Source organism: Coregonus lavaretus (assembly GCF_964263955.1).
Source record: "Coregonus lavaretus genome assembly, chromosome: 26".
NCBI lineage: Eukaryota > Metazoa > Chordata > Actinopteri > Salmoniformes > Salmonidae > Coregonus > Coregonus lavaretus.
Window position 1 is genome coordinate 6,349,331 of NC_140013.1, and position 25,059 is coordinate 6,374,389.

Consider the following 25,059-nt stretch of genomic DNA (forward strand, 5'->3'; position numbering starts at 1 on the left):
CACATTCTGCTGCGTTTAGACGAGGGACGCAAGCACCGTCATACCGGTCGGTGATGGCAAAAGCAAGCCAGCACGACGGTATGCGTTGCTACGATGATTTCAGTAAACATTTCGTCCTCCATGTTGTCTGGATGAAAAATCAACATCCGGTTAATCTTCAACACAATGACAGACAGCAAAAATTGAAATATTTTAACTCTAGCGGCAAGTCCCGTCTACCGTGGCGGTTGACGGCATTCACCTCCAGCCTCAACGGCATTTACCGTCGTGCTCTGATTGAAAACAATGACATCCGGTTTGCCTACGGTCGTACCATCGAAACGCAGCTAGGCGTCAAAGGCATCAGGTAGCCTAGCGGTTAAGATCGTTGGGCCAATAACCGAAAGGCCGCTGATTCGAATCCCCCCAACAACACCTGCTCCCCAGGCACCGATGACATGGACGTCAATTAAGACAGCCCCCCACACCTCTCTGATTTATAGGGGTTTGGTTAAATGTGGAAGGCACATTCTGGTTGAATGCATTCAGTTGTGCAACTGACTAGGTTTCCCCTTCCCAAAAGTGGACAACCTAGCTTCAGTTTCAAAACAATGCATTCTTAAATAAATCACATACTTGCCTTTGATGAGTTTAGGTTAGGGGTGAAAAAACAGCCTGCTGCAACCTGATTGGATGAATGCAATACTCAACATCCGGGACTAGCATTTAGCCCTTCTAACATGGTGGTGGAAATTGGTGTTTCATAAAGAAATAATGCATTTTTTCCCTTTTTTTTTTTTTTTGCCTTGTCGCCATTATATCGAGTTAAGAATGAAATCGAAGACTTTGCAGCCAGAATGGAGAACGTTTTGAGTACGAACCAGTTGCCAGGGGACAGGAGTGTATTACCAGCTGGGCACATTAAAGGAAAACTCCATCCATCTTTTGGGACTATGTCAACAATGGACTAATGAAAGAAATACCAAAAGATAGTTTTTGGGTGGAATTTTCCTTCAAGCCCAGACGATCGGACATCCATAGCACCCACTAGCGGCTGCCCAGGCTAAGTACAGACTAGAGTTTTTTTAATGAAGCTCCAACGCTTTCAAGTTGCTAGCAGTCGTTACTTCAAAAATGTTAATTATTAAACCCTCACCGTGTACCTATGTTTGTCCTCTGTTGTGGCTTGCCTTTCTTTGTTTGCTGAAATCCATACTTTTAATGACCAAATGTCATACTTATACTTACTTATATAATATAAACGTTAATCAAATACAACCACGGACTGTTTCCTCATTGCTAACTTAACGTAGCAGGCATAAAAAGACGCCTGAGCAGAGTCCCCACATCTGTTTTTCAGGGGAAACGGAAGTTAGGTTGAAAACCGGAAACATCTGCTTTCTTCCGTCCCCGGAGAGAGTGCCGTATTGCTGTTGCTCTAAGATGGCAACTCAGTGCGAACGCTCATGTGCCAATTGAATCTCATCAAGGAAACCATCAGTGGTTGTATTTTGACTAACGTTTCATTAAAAAGCATGGATTTCAGCAAACAAAGAAAGGCATTCAACAACAGAAAACAAATATAGGTATACGGTGAGGGTTTAAGAATTTACATCTTTGAAGTATCAACTGCTATCGACTCGAAAAAGTCGGAGCTTAAATTCGTGGAGTTGAGATCTTGGCTATATATACCCCATGACCCATGACAAACACATTGCAACACAATTATTATAAGTTAGTAAAGTTTGAAGTCTTTATTGAAATACCAGCCATTTGCGATGCTGTACAATGGAATTGAGAGAAATGATCAAGCTGGTGCGGAGTAACAGGTCAAAATAGGTGAGATAATTACAATATTTTAGGAATGTCACAGTATATTGTAACTGAAATGTCTGAATCCAACTAGATTTTGCAACATAGCCTACTGTCACTCTTTCTCTTGGCTTGTTTTCCTGAAAGCTGGGTATCCCAATTCCAACCACGGTCAAATATGCAACTCACACACACTCATAAGAAACTATAGAAGACATATCAAGCAAGTCCTACGAACTGAGAAAGTGAATGCTTGTGTGCAAGGTGGCAGGTAGCCATGGATGACTTTACTGTAATGAAGGTGTACATAATACAGGCCTTATATTAAAGGTCCAATGCTGCCGTTTTTATCTCAATATCAAATCATTTCTGGGTAACAATTAAGTACCTTACTGTGATTATTTTAAATGAAAATGGTCAAAAAGAAACAAAAATAGCTTCTTAGCAAAGAGCAATTTCTCAAGCAAGAATTTTGCTAGGACTGTCTTGGAGTGATCTGAGTGGGGAGGGGGAAAACTGAAAACTAGCTGTTATTGGCAGAGAGGTTTGGAACTCTCTTTCTTATTGGTCCATTAACTAATTCACCAGGCAGGCCAAAACGCCATCCCACCAAAACAGGCTGAAATTTCAGGTGTTTTTTTCACCAAACAGCTCTTACAATAAAAGGGCATTATCATCATTTTCACAATTTCACAGTATTATTCCAACCTCATAGTGTGGAAATATATATAAACCACAGGCAATAACGGTTTTGACTGCACTGGGACTTTAAAGTCACCCATGGTTAGGTGGCAGTAAAGTTTGAATGTTGCATCTCTGGTTATACTATAAATATATACATTTCTGTGGCAGTGGAGACATGTTTAGCACTATGATTGAGGACAATATTACCTCCTCTTTGATCTATTACCCAAACTAAACTCAACAATGTTGCATACATACATACAGTACAGTACATCATGTAGGACGTAAACAGTTAAGAATTATATATATTTTAAAATCAAAATCTTGACAGGCTTTGAAAATTGATTAGAGAAACCAAAAATATATAATTAGGAGAATCATCCATTTTAAAGACAGTATAAAACAAGTTAATAGCCTAATAATCTACAGATTTGTTTTTCATACATTTTAATCAGGTAAAATAAGTAATATTTATTTTCTAGTTCTGAAAACTGTAACGAAACCATAGATGAGAGTGAAAGATAGTAGGAAGAAAAGTGAATAGTTCTGTTCAGTTGAGGAAATTGAATCAACACATGATTACAATACTCATTAATTCTGTCTTTAAAAACAGACACACTCCAGTGCAACAGTAGAATGTCCTCTGGCTATGCCAAGGCTAAATTATATGTAAACATTCTCTGTTTTTGGTTGTTTCTGCAGGTCAGTCCTTTGAAGAGTCTGTGTGACCTCATCAGTCTCACCCTACTGTACATGCAGATGCTTAGAGTCCTACTTGCTGAGGTAAAACTATTATGTTTGTTGGAAGATGTCCCTTCTCTGGTCCCATCATGACTTCAACAGAGAAAAGTGATATATTCCAGTTTTTCCAAGCAGCGATTTATGGTATTGATATATAAACTGGATGTGGGACCCACGTGGTACAGTACAGTAGCTTTGCACAGAACAGTGCGGGGCCTTGAGGGTGAGATCTATCGCTCTGACTTGACCTTGTAGCGCAGCACCAGGTAGGTGGCGAATCGGAGGATCACGAAGAAGATCCCCAGAACGATGAAGTCCATGTAGAGCTTGGCGTCCTCCACGTCCAACAGTTGGAGGACCTCCTCAGGCTTCTGGAACTTACACACTTTCCCCGGACAATACAGATAGGTACGGTTCATCCCGTATATGGACAGGATCACCCCCTCAAAGCCGTACCTGGGAGACAACACAGACTAATTGGTCTAAAATCTAGATGAAACCAGACGACTGGTACCTGCATTGTTATTATTTACAGGTCAATACAATGCAAAGATGCATTGGGACATTTTACCCCCTCTCTCTTTTCATATTTTATTGAGATAAACAGGCATGAAGTGAGCAGTAGAGACAGTTATAGGTAGAAGACGTAAAGCGTTGGACTCCGGGGTGGAACCTCCACCGCTAGTGGTCATGTCATGTGTAGTTCAAGGTCAGCAGCGCTACCACCAGACCAGACTCCAGCACAAGTGGGACATACCTGACGTAGGACACATAGGAGCTCCACTGCAGGTACTTGGGAATGGTGTCGAAGTTGACGAAGAAGCCCGAGAAGAGAAGGACAGGGATGGCAGTGACGGGGCCGACGAAAGTGGCTACCTGTGGAAAGATAGGCAGGGAGAGGGGCTAATGGTCTGTACACTTTGCAAGCGACAAGTCATTTAATGGTGCTCGTGGACAAAAAGTAGATCCGGCTGTTCATGCAAACAGATGGCAAATTAAGTCGTTACGTTGTTTAGGTTGCGCTAGGGTAGGAAAATGCTGTGTGTACAGACTAGGAGACGCACACCCATGAAGGCTACATGTGCCATTGCAAAGTGTTAAGAAAATTAGCTAGATGGTGAAACATTAGCATTAGTTAGCATTTAGTTAGATCCAGCAGGTACCTGGAGGTTGGTGGAGGCAGCACCAACCAGGAGCCCTAGTGACTGGGCTACCAGGGCCGTGCAGATGGACAGGGCAAGGAAGAGCAGGAAGCGGGTGGCCTCCGGAGGCTGATCTGTCATCCAGTACACTATACTGCAGTACATGATGGGGCAGAGGACCTGGGGAAGAGAGGGCCGTACTATACATAAACACTGGGTGGCACTGCTGTATCTATGTTGTATTATGCTGTTGGGTTCTCTGAGACACACACACACACACACACACATTCTGCTGTGTGCCTGCTTTGTTTGGATGACCAACTCACCTGGAATGGCATGTCAGCCATGGTCTTAGCCAGATAGTAAGCCTTCAGGCTGTACCAGTAGTTTAGATGTTCCCTCAGAAAAACTGACATCTCCAGAGGAACTGCAGGTCAGACATTAAGAAACAGCAAACAATAATTAAACAGTCTGCCTTCTTTAATATACTTACCAATGTCATGGATCCTAGGGGATCCCTGGGAAACAATGATGTTTGTTGCTGAATGGACTATCCAATGGACTACCCTGACTAAATAAATAAAGATTAATTGACATTGGTTTTAGTTAGCCTAGCAGAGTTAACAAACGCTTGTGTGACCCTTCAGGGTAAGCTAGCTTGTTTAAACCTAGAGTTAATGATAGCCCTAGGGTCTAGGCTAAGAACATGCATTGTGAAAAGGCTTACAGAAACAGAAAACATATTGGTTGCATCCCAAATGGCTCTATTCTATTCTATTATCTATATAGTGCACTACTTTTGACCAGGGAATAGGGTGCCATTTAAGGACAAAACCATTGACTGCAAAGTTCGTACACACTTTGAATGCATATGAGCCTAACAATACTGATTAATGAACAAGTCCCCCTCACAATTCTGTCAACTCACATGTGAGCACGGTGGGCATCAGAGCTCCGAACATGAGGAAGAGCATGGAGAAGAAGAGGAAGCCGGTGTTGTTGAAGACCTTGCTGGCATCGTTGCCGATGTTCAAGTAGAGCAAGCCGATCAGTATTCCTATAGAGATGTGTGACATCAGCCTTAGGTGTGTCAACACCTGAAACAGAAATGCTCACAATGACTCACGGCATGGACGCCCTCCTCTCCTATACAATTCACTCATCCTCATGTCACTGATGTATGTATAGGGCAGGTTTAAAAGCATGCTCAATGGAGAATCTCATTTAAAAGTGCCTTTTCCACTAATCCATGGCTAGGCTTAAAACTAGGCCAACAAGTTGATGTTTACATGCATGCTATTGCAACCTGTTAGCACCCAGCTACCCGAGGACCCCCTTGTAATTCTACTCACATACCTGGTCTCGACATATTGTTATCAACGTTCTATTGAAGAGAATGCAAAACTGTGTCAAAGTACTTGTGGCAAATGAATGGCTCTCAATGGCTCCTGAGTCCTGTGAAAAGAGACAGACGGGGGCATGTCAAGACAAAACAGAGTGCCACTGTTTAAAGTCTGCGTGTGAGTGTGTGTGTGTGTGTGTGTGTGTGTGTGTGTGTGTGTGTGTGTGTGTGTGTGTGTATGTGTGTGTCAGTGAATGGGGCTTATTCCTTAGTGATTCTCAGTTGTATGTAACATTAGTACTCACCTTGAGGCACTTTGTTGGACAAACAGCTGATGTGTCTTTTTTGTCACATGAGTAATTTTTCTCCTCTATGGCACACATTCCACCCTGGACCGCCTCAAACAGAACACTATTCCAATCTCCATACTCCCCTGATGCCACTTCGATGACTGGGACAGAGAAAATCCCGTTAACAATTTCTATGAATACCCTCTTACTAAAATACATTATGCATAGCTAATAAGGCAATATAACTGCATTTTTAAGGCATTATGAAGAGGGTATTAACAAAACATGGTCTGCAATGTGGGGCAAAACACAAACAAAGATATTTAACTGATATTAAGTATGTGTGCTCTGTTCTGAGGTCCCATTGAACTCACTGAAATCTGCCGGGTTGTGGTAGGTGGGGCAGTGGAGCCCTAGGTTCTTCAGATAGGGGATGAGGTATGGGACGGTGCCTTTGTATATGCACTGGCCCTGACTCAGTATGTACAGCTGTGGAAGGACAAGACAACACATCAGGTGGAGAGAAAGACACAGCTGGTCCGTGGGTGGGGACCTGAGTTTTTCCTGATCACGTGACCCTACCAGAAAAAACTCAGGGCTTTTATAGAATACAGCTAGGGGGGCCTGGAATTCTTCTGGTCTGGTCGGGTTACGTGGTTAGGAAAAACTCCTCCCTACACCCAGGGGACAACTGCCACGGCTCTGTATTGTCTCTCATTGTTAATGTGTTGTCTAATCATTTGATGGATTGAAGTGGACAGAGAGGGGCCTGTTTGTACCTTATCAAACATCTCAAAGAGCTTGGCGCTGGGCTGGTGGATGGTGCAGATGATGGTGCGTCCCCCCAGGGCTAGAGATTTCATGAGGGAAACCACTTGGTAACAGGAAGCACTGTCCAGACCACTGGAAACAACAGGAGAGGGTTAGGGAAGCAGGACCAGCAGGATACCGGTAGATGAGAAACAACCTCTATTTCAAACGAATATGGAATGTACTGTATAACACTACGGGTTTATGTCCAATTTACTCAAGCCCCAAAACTCAGGCTACTGATGGCTAAAAAAATTCAATTTAATTCAATTCCATACAACTTTATTCACCCTTGAGGGGCAGTTAGAAAGGCGCTTTCAGTGCATGGCTACATTTCACATATTCTGTAGGAGCAAGAGGGATTTGATCCATGGTAGAGGTGGAGGTCATGTTACGTCATCAGTAGTGTCACGCCTACTCCCGCTGCCCTTCTCCAGCGCTCGACGTCGCCGGTCTACTAACCAGTGGTCCTGGCACCATCGTTACGCACACCTGGACCTCATCATCACCTTGATTACTCTCCCTTTATTTAGCCCTCAGTAGCCTCAGTCATTAGGCAGTATTGGTTTTGTTCACGTTCAGTACGCTTCTCCTGTTTGGTTTATCTGCCTTCGCTTATCATTAAACGTACCTTCTGCACCTGCTTCCTGACTCCAAGCGCATACGTTACAAGTATGACCAGGAGTTTTTCCTCCAGGCCCTGTTATCTCAAATGGACTGAAATCTTGATATCTGAAAGCCCTCCAGGACTTAGATCAAGTAACACTGCCACAATACACCACCAACAAGAATGTACAAGGGCGTATCTTGTCCCATAGTTGACGGATCAGGTGGACATGGTGAGCCTCTTACCTGGTTGGCTCGTCAAAGAACATGACTGGGGGGTTGTTGACTAGCTCAAGGGCGATTGCCAGCCGTTTACACTGCCCCCCAGATAGGGAGCTGGTGCGGGTGTGAGCACACTCCTGGAGCCCTAGAGCAGTCAGGATCTCATTCACCTACACACACACGCACGCACAAACACGCACCCACACACACACATTTTCTACCATTAGTAGGTAAACACAAATCACAGTCGTATGTATAATTTCACACATCTGCAAGTTGTTAATTTCTGTCCAACTCACCAGTTCTTTTTTCACTTCCATATTTTCACTGAGCTTCAAGTTGGCCGAAACCTGAAACAACATCAAATCCATAGAATACAGTAATTTAGCTACGTTTTAGTCATGACAATGTACGATATCCACTGCAAATGTACGATTTCCACTATTCACCCTGCAGTACATCCAGTGGATGGCAGCAGTCACCACTTTCTTCTACACCTCACATTAGTCCATCATTACTGCATAATAACAAACCATAAACAAACAAACTATTCTCCCAATAAGAACATGTGTCTGGGTGATGTTCATTAGGCACCAAACGGAAGAAAACGGACTGAAACAGGGAGGGACTACCTAGATTTGTCCAATAATGATTTTTGTTTTCAGTTTTAAAAAATTAAAAAATGTTTTCCACTGTGTGCCCTAATGAACACGACCCTGTTCTCTCACCATCATGGCCTCCCGGACAGTGAGGTGCGGCAGAAGCATGTCATCCTGCATGATATAACAGGACATCTTACGAAACGTGCGGAGATCTCTGGGTTTCCCATTCACCAGGATCTTCCCTTTCATGCCTGTTTCCCTAAGGAGGACACACAGGAGTGGAGAATGAATTAATACAAACATATTAATTTGACTACTCCTGGTGCAGTGACATGATGATTGATCATAAACACATTGATTAAATTCCATCAAACCCACATGATCATACTTTTATTTCCACTGTGGCTCTTTTCCCATGGTCAAACACATCACACAATTATTTAAAACATCCCAAAATGGTTTTGGGTACTGTGAAAACATACTACTAGGTACTAGATCTTCCTCTCAGTTACTGTAGATGCTTCCAGTTTTTTACAACAATAATGTTATGTGTGGAGGCAGAAGTTTGTAAACAAAGACAATGAGTTAACATTCCAATCACATCTATTTGGGACGAGGTGTTCGTTGAAAATGGGGACCCCTGCCTCAACCCTTTACCCTGTTACACCTATCTCCCTCTCCTTTCTGATATATCTGAATAAAACGTTCAAATATACGTACGGTAGAGTGGTCTTCCATTCTCCTTTAAAACAAAAAACTACGCAAAAGAATGATAGCAGCCCTCTCACCTGTAGCCAGCCAGGATGTTCATCAGAGTTGACTTGCCAGCCCCTGAGGGTCCCATGATTCCAATCAGCTCTCGGCTGCAGAACCTCCCCGACAGGCACTTAAGTAAGGCTTTAAAACCTGGAAAAATACCAAACACTTAGAAAATCCCTCAGAGAGATCAGCGAGATTGTATTGTGTAAGGAATAGGTCCATCTATGTCACAAATGGTATGAGTTAATGCACTAACAAGTCAATTAATTTCAGTAATAGATCAAGTAGATTTAAATACAGACTGGCCTAAATACAAGAGCAGAGTCAGTACTTTTTCTATTGATTTCTATTTTCTATTGATTTTTCTATTGAAAAAAGACAGATGGAGTTAGAGAGAGAGAGAGAGAGAGAGAAAGAGAAAGAGAGAGTGGTGGAGGAAGGATAAATGCTGAGAAGAAAGCTCCCCAGAGCTTTGAGGCGCCTAACAATGGAATTGTAGTCAGCACTGTATCAAGTCTATCAACTGCTCCATGGCCCCATACACACTTAGGTCGTACAACTGATGTACAACGCATTTGACATGAATGGTTGTGATACAACTGATATTGTTGTGATACAACGGAAACTTTGTCTGCACAAAAATGTTAAGACAACTATTGAGTGGTGTCTCCACACTGGTGTAATTATTTTTGTGCAGAAAAATGTATGTTGTATCACAGCCATTGTGCCAAATGTGTTGTACATCAGTTGTAAAACTTAAGTATATACAGGGCCTAGGACTTTAGTTTAGGTAATTAGGCTTCTCCAAGGTCTGATGCTGCTGATGGTCATTAGTAGCCTACCAAACTTGCTAACTGCCTGGTACTCAGCACTCCATTGTCCCTCTAATCACTCTGACATCAATGCAAATCTAATCGAAAATCTAATCAAACACTTCATGAGAGCCCATGAGCTGATGTTGCGCAACATTTCTATAGGCTATGCAATTGCGTGAGAAAACAGAGTGATGGCCTCTATTAAAAAGAGGAGGATCCCATCAGCTTTCTATAGGCTAGGCCTACTATATTTATTTCTAAACTTTCCTAATATTAAGCACAATGCTTCTCTTTACAACAGGAGTATAGCCTACCTAGCTGGCATGAAAATGAACCACGGAAAAGCATCCTCCATTCGCTATTTAATTGCAGAGATTACATTTTTTCCCACTGCCCCTGTTTCGAGACAGGTGCATGATAATTGTCCATTATCACTTTTGAGAATGGTGTTTTCATGCTAGTGGAACAGGTTTTTTTTCCTTCCTTAAAACAGGTTTTTTTATGTTAGTGGTTGTATTAATTTGGGATCTATCGCATCCGACAATTGTCCCAGACTATGTTTGGAATATTTATTTCTCGCACAGAATAGAACAGGTCAACTTTTGTACTATGGGGGATAGTAGATTGACATAGGTTAGTGCTTTTGCTGTTCATTAAGCTTACTCATCTTGTTGGCTGAAGAAAAGTCAATGTGGACAGTTCTTCCAATATCTTCAATATGCGCCTCGGAATTGGATAAGGACCCGCGCAGTTGCGTCCCCGATGTGTCGGTCTTCACTTGTAGCCTGTGAGAAAGACCCGATCAAGTGACTGAGAGCCATGTGAGTGAGAGGTGCTTCAGCACGCAGCCAGGAGAAGGGAATTATAATTATTGTATACAGCCCAAGGGCACAAGGCCACTGGCCGCAAAAGGCATGGATTTTTTTAGTGGGCATTATGGCCACACAAAGGGGATGCAGCCGGGAAATTTGAGGCATTATCAAGTGCTTGTCAAATTGTGAATGAGAGATTGATGAAGTGTGTACAGCCTATGCAAATAAAAAAGCAGAGCTCATGTCTTTCATGCAACCTTTTTCAAATCAACATTAGAGTCGCATCATGCAGCCTTAGAATGTATTAAAAATCAAAACATATAGCCCAACATTTCTATCACACCTAAAGTTACATAAATAACTCTAAATTAGGCATATCGGAGTACCTGTTTCTTTGTTAACCGCTCAACACAGAATAGACGCATGTGCGCACTCCCTCAAATCGTTTGGCAAAAATATCCTTTCTATTTTATTTAGCTATGTTCAACTGTATTCTTCATACTATAAACAAACAAAAAAGAATGCCATGGAATTCTAAGCAAATCTTGTCTGCTAAATGAACCAGTGTAGCCCACAGCCATATGGCATAGCCAGATCAGGGCCTAACATAAGGACAACTCAGAGTATGCTATTCTGTTCTTCTGAAATAGACTACATTTTCTTCATATCATGTTTCTTTAGACCTGTCTAAAATAAATAATGGATGTATTGTGATGGTGTAGGCTATATTAAATTGATTTATTCAACTTTTTAAAATGTAGATGTTCCAAAGGTCTGCATCAGTGGCTTGTAGGCTATGTGTGGAAGCCAGGAGATGCTAAATGTGTTTATGTTAATTCACGGTCAATTACCGTGAGACAGGCAGTTATTTGCTTGACAATCACCAGCTGACAAAATTTTATGACCACCACAGTGTGGATTTGAAATCATGTCTAATGGGATAGAAGGTGGAAGTTCTTCATTAGAGTCAATCACATGTCATTTGTCTGCCAATCCTAACCAAAGTTGACTTATTCTTTAAAAATGGCTGTCTAAACATACATTGGTTGGCATAGGAAAAATAGCTCTGCCTGTCGGTGCAAGATGTATAACCGCTTTAGAATGTTCAGTGTGAATACGGTCCATTCGAATTCACAAAGCATGTCAAGTAGGATACTCATCACAAAAGTAAATCACCAGACCATTCATTGCTACATAGCCTAGACTGCAACATTATCTTCTCCTTGAATAGAAATGCACCTCAATCACCACTACCGTCAAAGGTTCACTCATTGATATTCAGAAGAGTTGGTTTTACAGCTGCTGACCTGTTCCAGGGTGCCTGCTCAGGTCTGCTAATTATAGGTGTGTTAGTCGTTGCAGCTCCAGGTTATTGCTGTCCAATTACTGAGACCTTCTTTATGGATGTTTCAACAAATCAAAATAAAAAATCAAATCAAACTTTATTTGTCACACGCGGCTGAATACAACAGGTGTTTCACCTTATCGTGAAATGCTTACTTACAAGCCCTTAAACAACAATGCAGTTCAGGAAAGAGTAAAACAAATATTTACCAAATCAACTAAAGTAAAAAAAAAAAAAAAATTATACAATAAAATAAGAATAATGAGGCTATATACAGGGGGTACCGGTATCGAGTCAATGTGCGGGGGTACAGGTTAGTCGAGGTAATTTGTACATGTAGGTAGGGATAAAGTGACTATACATAGTGTGAGAGTTCAGTGACCAGCCGGAGGAAGACGGCACGACAGCACCCTCCTCAGGGGATAGGTACTCAGAGTAAAGCCAATTAGCACACAGCTGGGCCCACTAATTGCTTTGTGTCTTCCTCTATATAGGTGTGCCAGGAGAGGAGCTGGGAGAGATTTGGGAGTAGAGACGGGGACCTGTGAGGACGTCGTATTGTCCTACCTCAGAGAAAGCTTCTTCGTCTGGGGCCCCTTGTCTCTCTGTTAACCAAGGCAGACTATAGATAGAGAGAAGCGTTCCTCCTGTAACTGTATGTGTAGACGATAGTCTAAAGACAGGAGGAGCCATTTGTTGTTTTACTTTCCCTTTTTGGGCCACGGCCTTTTGGTCAACGGCTTAGTTTGTAAATTGTTTTGTTACGCTGTTGTTTCAGCGTTGGACGTTACCCTGTTTTGGAATTATTTTGTTGGGCGAAAGAAAACCTGTTCAGTAACAATACAAAAGAAAAGGAACCACAACCACTGCCTCTGGTCTGTTCATTTCATGCCTCTCGCTTGTGTTAGGGTGCTTCGGACAAGCTGATCTGTTCACAATAGATAATAGACAGATAATAGGCGGGGGGGGGGGGGGGGGGGGGGGGGTCAATGTAAATAGTCCGGGTGGCCATTTGATTAATTGTTCAGCAGTCTTATGGCTTGGGGGTAGAAGCTGTTAAGGAGCCTTTTGGTCCTAGACTTGGCGCTCCGGTATCGCTTGCCGTGCGGTAGCAGAGAGAACTGTCTATGACTTGGGTGAATGGAGTCTTTGACAATTATTTGGGCTTTCCTCTGACACCGCCTAGTATATAGGTCCTGGATGGCACGAAGCTTGGCCCCAGTGATGTACTGAGCCGTACGCACTACCCTCTGTAGCGCCTTACGGTCAGATGCCGAGCAGTTGCCATACCAGGTGGTGATGCAACCGGTCAGGATGCTCTCGATGGCGCAGATGTATAACTTTTTGAGGATCTGGGGACCCACGCCAAATCTTTTCAGTCTCCTGAGGGGGAAAAGGTGTTGTCGTGCCCTCTTCACGACTGTCTTGGTGTGTTTGGACCATGATAGTTCATTGGTGATGTGGACACCAAGGAACTTGAAACTCTCGACCCGCTCCACTACAGCCCCGTCGATGTTAATGGTGGCCTGTTCGGCCCGCCTTTACCTGTAGTCCACGATCAGCTCCTTTGTCTTGCTCACATTGAGGGAGAGGTTGTTGTCCTGGCACCACACTGCCAGGTCTCTGACCTCCTCCCTATAGACTGCCTCATCATTGTCGGTGATCAGGCCTACCACTGTTGTGTCGTCAGCAAAAAATAATAATTTTGTATGTTTTTTTTTTATGGGGTAGATCAGCTTTAATATTGCAGATAGATTGTAACTTCCATCAATGTAATTGTCTGCATCACTTCCAATACCCCATATGGTTTTTTTCTCGCAAATATATATATATATATATATATATACATACATACATACACATACAGTGGGGGAAAAAAGTATTTAGTCAGCCACCAATTGTGCAAGTTCTCCCACTTAACAAGATGAGAGAGGCCTGTAATTTTCATCATAGGTACAGGTCAACTATGACAGACAAAATGAGGAAAAAAAATCCTGAAAATCACATTGTAGGATTTTTAATGAATTTATTTGCAAATTATGGTGGAAAATAAGTATTTGGTCAATAACAAAAGTTTCTCAATACTTTGTTATATACCCTTTGTTGGCAATGACACAGGTCAAATGTTTTCTGTAAGTCTTCACAAGGTTTTCACACACTGTTGCTGGTATTTTGGCCCATTCCTCCATGCAGATCTCCTCTAGAGCAGTGATTTTTTGGGGCTGTCACTGGGCAACATGGACTTTCAACTCCCTCCAAAGATTTTCTATGGGGTTGAGATCTGGAGACTGGCTAGGCCACTCCAGGACCTTGAAATGCTTCTTACGAAGCCACTCCTTCGTTGCCCGGGCGGTGTGTTTGGGATCATTGTCATGCTGAAAGACCCAGCCACGTTTCATCTTCAATGCCCTTGCTGATGGAAGGAAGTTTTCACTCAAAATCTCATGATACATGGCCCCATTCATTCTTTCCTTTACACGGATCAGTCGTCCTGGTCCCTTTGCAGAAAAACAGCCCCAAAGCATGATGTTTCCACCCCCATGCTTCACAGTAGGTATGGTGTTCTTTGGATGCAACTCAGCATTCTTTGTCCTCCAAACACGACGAGTTGAGTTTTTACCAAAAAGTTCTATTTTGGTTTCATCTGACCATATGACATTCTCCCAATCCTCTTCTGGATCATCCAAATGCACTCTAGCAAACAAAAGACGGGCCTGGACATGTACTGGCTTAAGCAAGGGGACACGTCTGGCACTGCAGGATTTGAGTCCCTGGCGGTGTAGTGTGTTACTGATGGTAGGCTTTGTTACTTTGGTCCCAGCTCTCTGCAGGTCATTCACTAGGTCCCCCCGTGTGGTTCTGGGATTTTTGCTCACCGTTCTTGTGATCATTTTGACCCCACGGGGTGAGATCTTGCGTGGAGCTCCAGATCGAGGGAGATTATCAGTGGTCTTGTATGTCTTCCATTTCCTAATAATTGCTCCCACAGTTGATTTCTTCAAACCAAGCTGCTTACCTATTGCAGATTCAGTCTTCCCAGCCTGGTGCAGGTCTACAATTTTGTTTCTGGTGTCCTTTGACAGCTCTTTGGTCTTGGCCATAGTGGAGTTTGGAGTGTGACTGTTTGAGGTTGTGGACAGGTGTCTTTTATACTGATAACAAGTTCAAACAGGTGCCATTAATACAGGTAACGAGTGGAGGACAGAGGAGCCTCTTAAAGAAGAAGTTACAGGTCTGTGAGAGCAAGAAATCTTGCTTGTTTGTAGGTGAACAAATACTTATTTTCCACCATAATTTGCAAATAAATTCATTAAAGATCCTACAATGTGATTTTCTGGATTTTTTTTTCTCAATTTGTCTGTCATAGTTGACGTGTACCTATGATGAAAATTACAGGCCTCTCTCATCTTTTTAAGTGGGAGAACTTGCACAATTGGTGGCTGACTAAATACTTTTTTCCCCCACTGTACATATACACATACATACATATAAATACATATACATACATATACAGTGGCTTGCGAAAGTATTCATCCCCCTTGGCATTTTTCCTATTTTGTTGCTTTACAACTTGGAATTAAAATGGATTTTTGGGGGGTTTGTATCATTTGATTTACACAACATGCCTACCACTTTGAAGATGCAAAATATTTTTGGGGGTGAAACAAACAGAAAACTTGAGCGTGCATAACTATTCACCCTCCCAAAGTCAATACTTTGTAGAGCCACCTTTTGCAGCAATTACAGCTGAAAGTCTCTTGGGGTATGTCTCTATAAGCTTGGCACATCTAGCCACTGGGATTTTTGCCCCATTCTTCAAGGCAAAACTGCTCCAGCTCCTTCAAGTTGGATGGGTTCCGCTGGTGTACAGCAATCTTTAAGTCATACCACAAATTCTCAATTGGATTGAGGTCTGGGCTTTGATTAGGCCATTCCAAGACATTTAAATGTTTCCCCTTAAACCACTCAAGTGTTGCTTTAGCAGTATGCTTAGGGTCATTGTCCTGCTGGAAGGTGAACCTCCGTCCCAGTCTCAAATCTCTGGAAGACTGAAACAGTTTTCCCTCAAGAATTTCCCTGTATTTAGTGCCATCCAGCATTCCTTCAATTCTGACCAGTTTCCCAGTCCCTGCCGATTAAAAACATCCCCACAGCATGATGCTGCCACCACCATGCTTCACTGTGGGGATGGTGTTCTCGGAGTGATGAGAGGTGTTGGGTTTGCGCCAGACATAGCATTTTCCTTGATGATCAAAAAGCTCAATTCTGACCAGAGTACCTTCTTCCATACGTAAATCCCAGCTCTGTGGAGTGTACGGCTTAAAGTGGTCCTGTGGACAGATTCTCCAATATCCGCTGTGGAGCTTTGCAGCCCCTTCAGGGTTATCTTTGGTCTCTTTGTTGCCTCTCTGATTAATGCCCTCCTTGCCTGGTCCGTGAGGTTTGGTGGGCGGCCCTCTCTTGGCAGGTTTGTTGTGGTGCCATATTCTTTCCATTTTTTAATAATGGATTTAATGGTACTCCGTGGGATGTGAAAAGTTTCAGACATTTTTTTATAACCCAAGCCTGATCTGTACTTCTCCACAACTTTGTCCCTGACCTGTTTGGAGAGCTCCTTTGTCTTCATGGTGCCGCTTGCTTGGTGGTGCCCCTTGCTTAGTGGTGTTGCAGACTCTGGGGCCTTTCAGAACAGGTGAATATATACTGAGATCATGTGACAGATCATGTGACACTTAGATTGCACACAGGTGGACTTTATTAAACGAATTATGTGACCTCTGAAGGTAATTGGTTGCACCAGATCTTATTTAGGGGCTTCATAGCAAAGGGGGTGAATACATATGCACGCACCACTTTTCTTTTTTTTCTTTTTTTTGTTGAATTTTTTGAAACTAGTTATTTTTTTAATTTCACTTCACCAATTTGGACTATTTTGTGTATGTCCATTACATGAAATCCAAATAAAAATCCATTTAAATTACAGGTTGTAATGCAACAAAATAGGAAAAACGCCAAGGGGGATGAATACTTTTGCAAGGCACTGTATATACATATCCTTTAAGAAAATATATTTCCCTTTATTACTTTCCAACCCCACCACCCCTTAGGCCTTGTCAGGAGGTCAGTGTGATGCAGTAGGACGAAGTCAGGCGTAGGACACAGAGCTAATCGAAAACGTACTTTACTCGTAGGTAACGTAAATAACATAACCTCCACGCAGGGAGGAACAAACCCGCTCACCAGACGACAACCAAACATGAACAAACACGCACAAAACACAGTGGGTTAAATAGGGAAGAAATCAATACATAATGGGAACCAGATGTGAACAATCAAGACAAAACAAGTAGAACACAGAAACATAGATCGGTAGCAGCTAGTACTCCGGCAACGACGAACGCCGAAGCCTGCCGAGCAAGGAGGAGGGGCAGCCTCGGCTGAATCGGTGACAGGCCTCTACTTCCAGCTTATACATACTATATACATTTTATGGACACAGTCAATTTTACAATAATTATTTTTGTTTGTTTTTACTCCTGAACCTCCTCTACCCTCAACCTCTCCGATCATCTTCATGATGTCCATCCGGTTTGCTTCTATATGCCATATCTTTCTAACTGTGCTCTTTCACAAAAGCTCTCAACCGATAACCTATATACTTATTATGGACACAGTATGCTTTACATTAGTTATCTTGTTGTTATTAGTTGTTGTTAGTTGTTATTAGTCCCATCCTTCAACTCCATTCAACACCAATCATCTATCTCTTAACACCATCCATATAGGATTTCTATTTGCCATATATTTTTCAACTGTACTGTGATGTTTTACAAAAGTTCTGAACCTTTCTATTCTCATTGTTTCTACAGATTGTAAATTGAAAATAAACATTTTTGCTAAAAGTATTATTATATTATTGATAGATTGACTATTACTTTTCAGATCACCCAGTAGTGCTATCTGCACGGTTTGCTCCAGGTAAATATTGCAATTCTTTAGCCATTCCTGGACCTGTGTCCAAAAACAAGCTATAAATGGACAGTACCAAAACAAATGATCTAATGATTCTGTCTCTTTGCAGCAAAATCTGCAGAGCTGGGAAGATTGTATCCCCCATATAAATAACATTATATTGGTAGCAAGAATTTTGTATAATAATTGAAATTGAAAAATTATATGTTTTGAATCCGGCGTCGTTTTGCGTATCAGTTCATAAACACTATGCCATGGGATCGGTACGTCAAATATCTCTTCCCAACTATTTTGCAATCTATATGGGATGGCTGGTATACTTTTTTATTCATCACAATTTTCTTTAACCAATTATGTTCTTTAATGCAGGGCCGACAGACAAGTTCCTTACTTTTTCCCCCTTCCACTTTCCTCTTCCATTTTTGCGGTAATGCTGCAGTTATTTGGTTGTAATTTTGGGTAGAGCAGACATTTCCATATGTTTCTGTTAGCTGCATGTGTGACATAACTCCACCAGTCCTACCGATGATATCATTTACGAACCAGTTCAGATTTAAGTATAACTTTTGTATGACTGAAGCTTTTAGTGATAGGTCTAATGCTTTAATATTTAATAATTTCTGTCCTCCGAATTCATGTTCATTATATAAATAGGCCCGTTTAATTTTGTTTGGCTTGCCGTTCCAAATAAAATTGAATATTATTTTCTCATATAATTTAAAAAATTGTTCGCTAGGTGTAGGCAAGACCATAAGCAAATAGGTAAACTGGGATAATACTAAAGAGTTAATCAGGGTGATTTTTCCACAAATTGACAGGTATTTACGTTTCCATGGTAGCAAGATCTTATCTATTTTTGCTAACTTTCTATTAAAATGTATTGGAGTGAGATCATATGTAATCCGAGTATATCCACATCACCATCAGACCATTTTATTGGTAAACTACATGGTAATGTAAAAATTATATTTTTTAATGATCCAATACGTAATATAGTACATTTATCATAATTTGGTTGTAATCCAGAGAGGTTAGAAAATGTATCTAGATCCTCTATGAGGCTGTGGAGGGATTCTAGTTGTGGATTTAAAAGAAAACATGAATCATCAGCGTACAACGACACCTTCGTTTTTAAGCCCTGGTCAGCAAACTTAATGATGGTGTTGGAGTCGTGTTTGGCCACGCAGTCGTAGGTGAACAGGGAGTACAGGAGGGGACTAAGCACGCACCCCTGAGGGGCCATTAGTGACATTCCAGGTAGTCTGCATTGCAGTCTCGCTGAAGCTTAGCAGTAAAACTTGGATAATTTTTTGCCTGTGATGGCAGGCATTTAGAGATGCAAGTGTCTCTCCATCTTGTACGATTTCTGTATCATATTAATGTGGTTTCTGAGAAGAAGAAACACTTCTCCAGCCGTTGAGATCCCATCAGCTGTGCAGCGCGACTGCAAAAAGACGACGACTTGGAACGCCACCATTGGCTAATGATTAGCCGTTGAGAATGACCTTTAGCTTTTAGTGACCTCTAAAGACATGCAGTACACACCTTCTTATGTGTTCAGACTTTCAAATCCTGGCGAAAGAGCGCCACCTGGGCTATGGGTTCAACTAAAAGCCCTACGGTACTAGGGGCTCAATTACAGAGCAGCACTGCTGACGTAAGCAAACTCTGAGTGATCTCTCCAAGAGCTCGGCCAAAATGTAAAAGGACTCAGAGCAGCAACCACGAATCACGGGGCGACGTTTCCTTTTTGTTTTGATCACAGCAAGCGACTACAGTTCACAACATCATCATCATCATCATCATCAGTGTCACCTAGATGTTGTTTTTCTCAGCTTGGAAAGTTGATCCAGAACAGACAGAAGGATTCCCTAGCCTAGAGAAGTATTGCATTTATTCATGACCAGGAAATATGGTGCTATAGACACATTGTTTGGGAGTTGATGCATGGTCAATAATGTTATTTAAACACGGCTGACATAGCATCCCAATGATATCACAAAGGATAAGAGGATATCCAAAGGATAAAGCTGTTGTTGATTAATGTGAGGGTAAAATGTGAGTGTTGAGTTGAGCTCATCCTGGTATTTACTTTCTACATTCAGCTTTCAAGCTGGGTGTTTGTTGTTGTTGCATCCGGTTAATATATCCTCCTTCTTAATTAAAAAAGAACACTTGTAAAACAAACTACAGCATCCAGGAGGCAACGTTGTCACCCAGATCAGGGGAAGGACAGCAGGGCCATTAACTCTACGCATGAATCACGGTCGTGATCTCAACACTGGCGACTCTGGCGGGAATATTTATTTCCCTCCTGTGCAGCCAGCCCCACGAGTGACCTCATCACCTCATCAGATTAATACTCCTTACAGTTGCTGTAAGGTGTTCATAAAGGTGTTATTATATCCTCAGTGTTAAGAGAAACTCCCTCTATATGCCTTAATAGATTGGAAGTGGGGGGGAAAGTACACTACATGACCAAAAGTATGTGGACACCTGCTCGTCAAACATGTCATTCCAAAATCATGGGCATTAGTATGGAATTGGTCCCCCCTTTGCTGCTATAACAACCTCCACTCTTCTGGGAAGGATTTGGAACATTGTTTGCGAGGACTTGCTTCCATTCAGCCACAAGAGCATTAGTGAGGTCGGATACTGATGTTAGGCGATTAGGCCTGGCTCGCAGTCGGCATTCCAATTCATCCCAAAGGTGTTCGATGGGGTTGAGGTCAGGGCTCTGTGCAGACCAGTCAAGTTCTTCCACACTGATCTCGAAAAACCATTTCTGTATGGTCCTCGCTTTGTGCATGGGGGCATCGTAATGCTGAAACAGGAAAGGGACTTCCCCAAACTGTTGCCACAAAGTTGGAAGCACAGAATTGTCTTGTGTGGCCTACCATTTCGCGGCTAAGCCGTTGTTGCTCCTAGACGTTCCCACTTCACAATAACAGCACTTACAGTTGAACGGGGCAGGTCTAGCAGGACAGAAATTTGACGAACTGACTTGTTGCCACGTTGAAAGTCACTGAGCTCTTCAGTAAGGCCATTCTACTGCCAATGTTTGTCTATGGAGATTGCATGGCGGTGTGCTCGATTTTATACACCCGTCAGCAATGGGTGTGGCTGAAATAGCCGAATCCACTAATTTGAAGGGGTGTCCACATACTTTTGAATATATAGTGTATGTCAAAAGTAGCATTTCCTATTAGCAAGTTCTACCTTGTCCTTGATCTCTGTGATGTGAGGTGATAACAGCACCATCACAATACTAAGGCAGGGTCAAAATGAATTAAACACATGCACGTGCATGCACACACAGCCATGTTCACGTTACTTTTCTATTCTTTTTGGTGAGAAACAATGTATTCCCATTGAAAATCCAATTTTCCCAAAACCCTAAACATAATCCTAACCGTAAACCTAACCCTTACCTTATCCCAAACCCCTAACCTTAAACCTAAACCTAAACCTAACCCTGACCCCTAACCCTAAATTTAGCCCTAACCCCAAACCCTAAACCTAACCCGTAAACCTAAAATAGCATTTAGACTTTTCCTATCGTGTCAGGACATTCTGGTCTTGACAAGATAGGACAACAAGTCCACACACACACACACACACACACACACACACACACACACACACACACACACACACACACACACACACACACACACACACACACACACACACACACACACACACACACACAGAGCGAGAGAGAGAAAAAGAGGCTGGAGGTGTTTACATCTTTGTATTTGCTTTGGAGAACAGTTGAAAGGAAACTGGAATACTGTAAGACAGTGTAAGACATTGTTATATGCCAAAATATAATGTTGCTATTATGCAGGAAAACAGGTGCTTTTTCTGTCTCAGTTAGCTCTCCATGGCTTAAGATCTCTTTAAACTCCATCCCAGGAAGCACACTGTTCTATTAACTCACACATCTCTCCACATTATGGAGCTCCTGAGTGGCGCAGCGGTCTAAGGCACTGCATCTCAGTGCTTGAGGCGTCACTACAGACCACCTGGTTCGATTCCAGGCTGTATCACAACCGGCCGTGATTGGGAGTCCCATAGGGCGGCACACAATTGGCCCAGCGTCGTCCGGGTTTGGCCGGTGTAGGCCGTCATTGTAAATAAGAATTTGTTCTTAACTGACTTGCCTAGTTAAATAAAGGTTAAATAAAAAATAAAATTATCTCCTCACACAGCTTAGCTGTCTATTTTAAGGAACACATTTGAGGCAGGATTTCAGCTGGGAGATGTATGCTACTTATTCACGTTTCTTTGTTTAGAAAAGGGCTTATCAGCAGCCAGCTGCACCACATCACGCAATGGCTCATTGAGAGTGCAGTGGATGGATGGATGGATGGATGGTGTGTGTGTGTGTGTGTGCAGTTTGTATGTATCAGTCTGGTTCACATGCACACAGACACAAAAACACACACCCACCCACGCACGCACGCACGCACACGTAGCTGTGATTGAATTTGAATATGCCACTTATTCTCGAGTGCTCTCTCCAAAGTCTGATTCAGTCTGCAATGCTAAATAAGGCAATGACATTTCAAACAACCTTCAATGCAGCTGACATTCCATTATGTGATATCTGAGAGCCTGTGTAGAATGAGAGAACCAGCCTATATGACACAGACTCGTCACCACTGCATGAGTCTAGGCAGTGATGCTGCTGGACCGAGGGTAAGATGACAAACACTGACAATGGAAAGTGTTTTATTCAAGGTTTGCTCATTGCTTTTGAGATGGTCAAAGATCAGGGCTTTGCCAGCTCTGAACTACAGGTCTACTAGTGTCTTTGACAGCTTGCGTGAGATTTGATCATGGCTTTGAAAATTCAGATCTTCAGGTCTACCCTTAATTATTGTATAACTAGGGCCAGGTCATATGGTTAGGAAAAACTCCTGGGCCTAATTATGATTGGGTGATGATGGTAAATCCATGGGTTTCATCGCAGATTACTAGCATGTCTGTGTGCCAGCTGGCATACATCTGTGTCAGTCATCTGTGCTTACCTTGAACCTATGCTCCACTAAACCATCATCATGTACAGTGGTGCATACATAAACATACAGTACAAAATCTACACTCAGTCAACTAGTGTAATTCTCTGACCCAGGTATCTACTGTATTATCAATAGATTAGCTGTACTTAAATTCCTTGGCTGTCACACAGCCAAATTCACACAGCCAAATTCACACAGCCAAATTCACACATCCAAATTCATGTCACTTGCTGGGGAGGAATCAACTGTTGCTGTTTCCTTGATGATGGGGGACATAAAACAGTTACTATATTGATCTAGCCCTGTCTGCCAGCAATGTGGATGCAGCCCCAGAGTGAGATGTGGATTAGGGTGGACATAGCCATTCAAAACAACTGCCGACTGTTTGCAAGCCTGTCAAACTCCTAGGCTAGGCCAGGGGACACTTACACACTCAACTTTTCTTCAAAACATAGAAATGTGCAGTTTTCACATATGTAGACAATGGTATTGTGCTGGAGAAAATGAAAATGAGGTTGAAAAGTGGTGGAGTTGCCCTTTAAGGTCACAGTCCTAATGCATGAGTTCTCCTCTCATTAGTGTCCTCAGAAGGACCCCTCCCACTAGTACAGCACACTGGTAAGTGGAGAGCTCATCTGCTCTCAGTCATTGCTTTTGTCTACGTACATCTATTTAATCATGCATTGCAAATCTAGACACTGAGGTATCTCTAAATCTCACATATTCTGACAGCTATCACCAAGAAACAAATGCTCAATTCAGTAGCCTACTATATACAACAGAGGAGGTACTACAAATTGGTCCTAAACGTTTTAGGAAGCCTCAACTAGGGCCAGGAGCTTTTCCTGACAACAAGACCTGAATAGGGAAAAACTCAGGGCCTTAGTTCTAGGCCATAACCAAGGTCCATCGTTTTTTCTGGTCAGGGCACGTGGTCATGAAAAACTCCTGCCCCATACATCTGTTCGCTTGAGGATCGTAGACAGACAATGTGGTGTTTGTTACTGTACCGTTCTTTCTCCAGCACGGCCCTTCCCGGATGGTGTAGGAGAGCTCTGTGAATTCCAGGTCCACCGCCGAACGCTTGGGGAGATGGGAGAAACGCTGGGCTTCTGTGATGTGGTTCTCCACCTTCTTCAGATTTGTCAACAGAGATGGCTCCTGTGTTCCCCCATTACAGATGGTTTCCTCCATCGGGATGCTGACTGATTCAGGTTCAGGAGGCTTTTCAGCCATGTCACTATCAGCCGTACCACCGTTCTGCAACAGGGGTGTAGGCGTGTGTATTAGGCCCTACAGGAGGGAGGAAAGAAAATATTTGGCTTTTTTTCCCATATAACTTTATTTTTATTTACATTGTTTTATGTTTTATATTGTGTGTTGTGTATTCATCCTGCCTGCAAACCAAATTTCCATTTGGAATAATAAAGATTACCTTTAACCACATGGCGGTGCAATTCCGATAGGATATGGTGGTCCAAATGTGCCACATACACACACAATCCGGCAATTGTGCAGCTGGTAAGAACATCATCTGACAAAATGTATTCTTCCTTCCTTCCTATCCATAAAGTACAGGTCTGTGAGGTGGAGCTGGTCTAGATGTTAGTGCTCTGGTAAGAAGCACATATCTGGTTGCGGTCTAAAGAGGCTGTGCTGATGCATGGACATCCCTGAGTAGCAGCAAGTCCCAGGAGGTTGTTTTGAGGAGAGGAAACACCACTGGCTAACTGCAGAAGCAGTGAACAAACATGTCTGTCTGTCTGTCTGTCTGTCTGTCTGTCTGTCTGTCTACTCAACCCTCAGAGCCAAACCCCATGGATTCTGTTCTGCTCAAGCTGTAAGGGGGATGTGTGCTTGTGATAAGAACTGGCTGTAGTTTCACTTTGACAAGGATTGTATGATTGTATAACGTTCCTTGGGAAGTTCGGAATTACATGTAGGGGTAACTGTATTCCGAGGACTTCCTTTGTCTCGGAAGATGCTAAGCGCCTGAGAAATTCAATATTTTCCGTCATCATAAAGTGATTATTGAGATTATTGAAATAGAGATATGTAATCTGGACTTTGTTCTTAATAGAGTACATTTCACAGACGA

General features: G+C 42.5%; 1 protein-coding gene across 2 annotated transcripts; it reads right to left on the reverse strand.

The window, feature by feature from the left end:
• Window positions 1–3,446: 3,446 nt before the first annotated feature.
• LOC311101770 (ATP-binding cassette sub-family G member 4-like) lies at window positions 3,447–24,197 on the reverse strand (the record flags this gene model as incomplete). Of its 2 annotated transcripts, none has more annotated exons than XM_084142955.1 (14): window positions 3,447–3,672; window positions 3,974–4,092; window positions 4,380–4,538; window positions 4,685–4,785; window positions 5,287–5,455; window positions 5,715–5,813; window positions 6,006–6,151; window positions 6,365–6,479; window positions 6,770–6,893; window positions 7,653–7,798; window positions 7,928–7,978; window positions 8,357–8,489; window positions 9,019–9,136; window positions 23,972–24,197. In XM_084142955.1, the coding sequence occupies 14 exons, from the start codon at window positions 24,195–24,197 to the stop codon at window positions 3,447–3,449; spliced, it is 1,932 nt and encodes a 643-aa protein (XP_083999081.1). The 2 variants fall into 2 exon arrangements, with proteins under 2 accessions (XP_083999081.1, XP_083999082.1); XM_084142956.1 differs by having other exon boundaries at window positions 5,715–5,806; window positions 6,002–6,151.
• Between the last annotated feature and the right edge of the window lie 862 nt (window positions 24,198–25,059).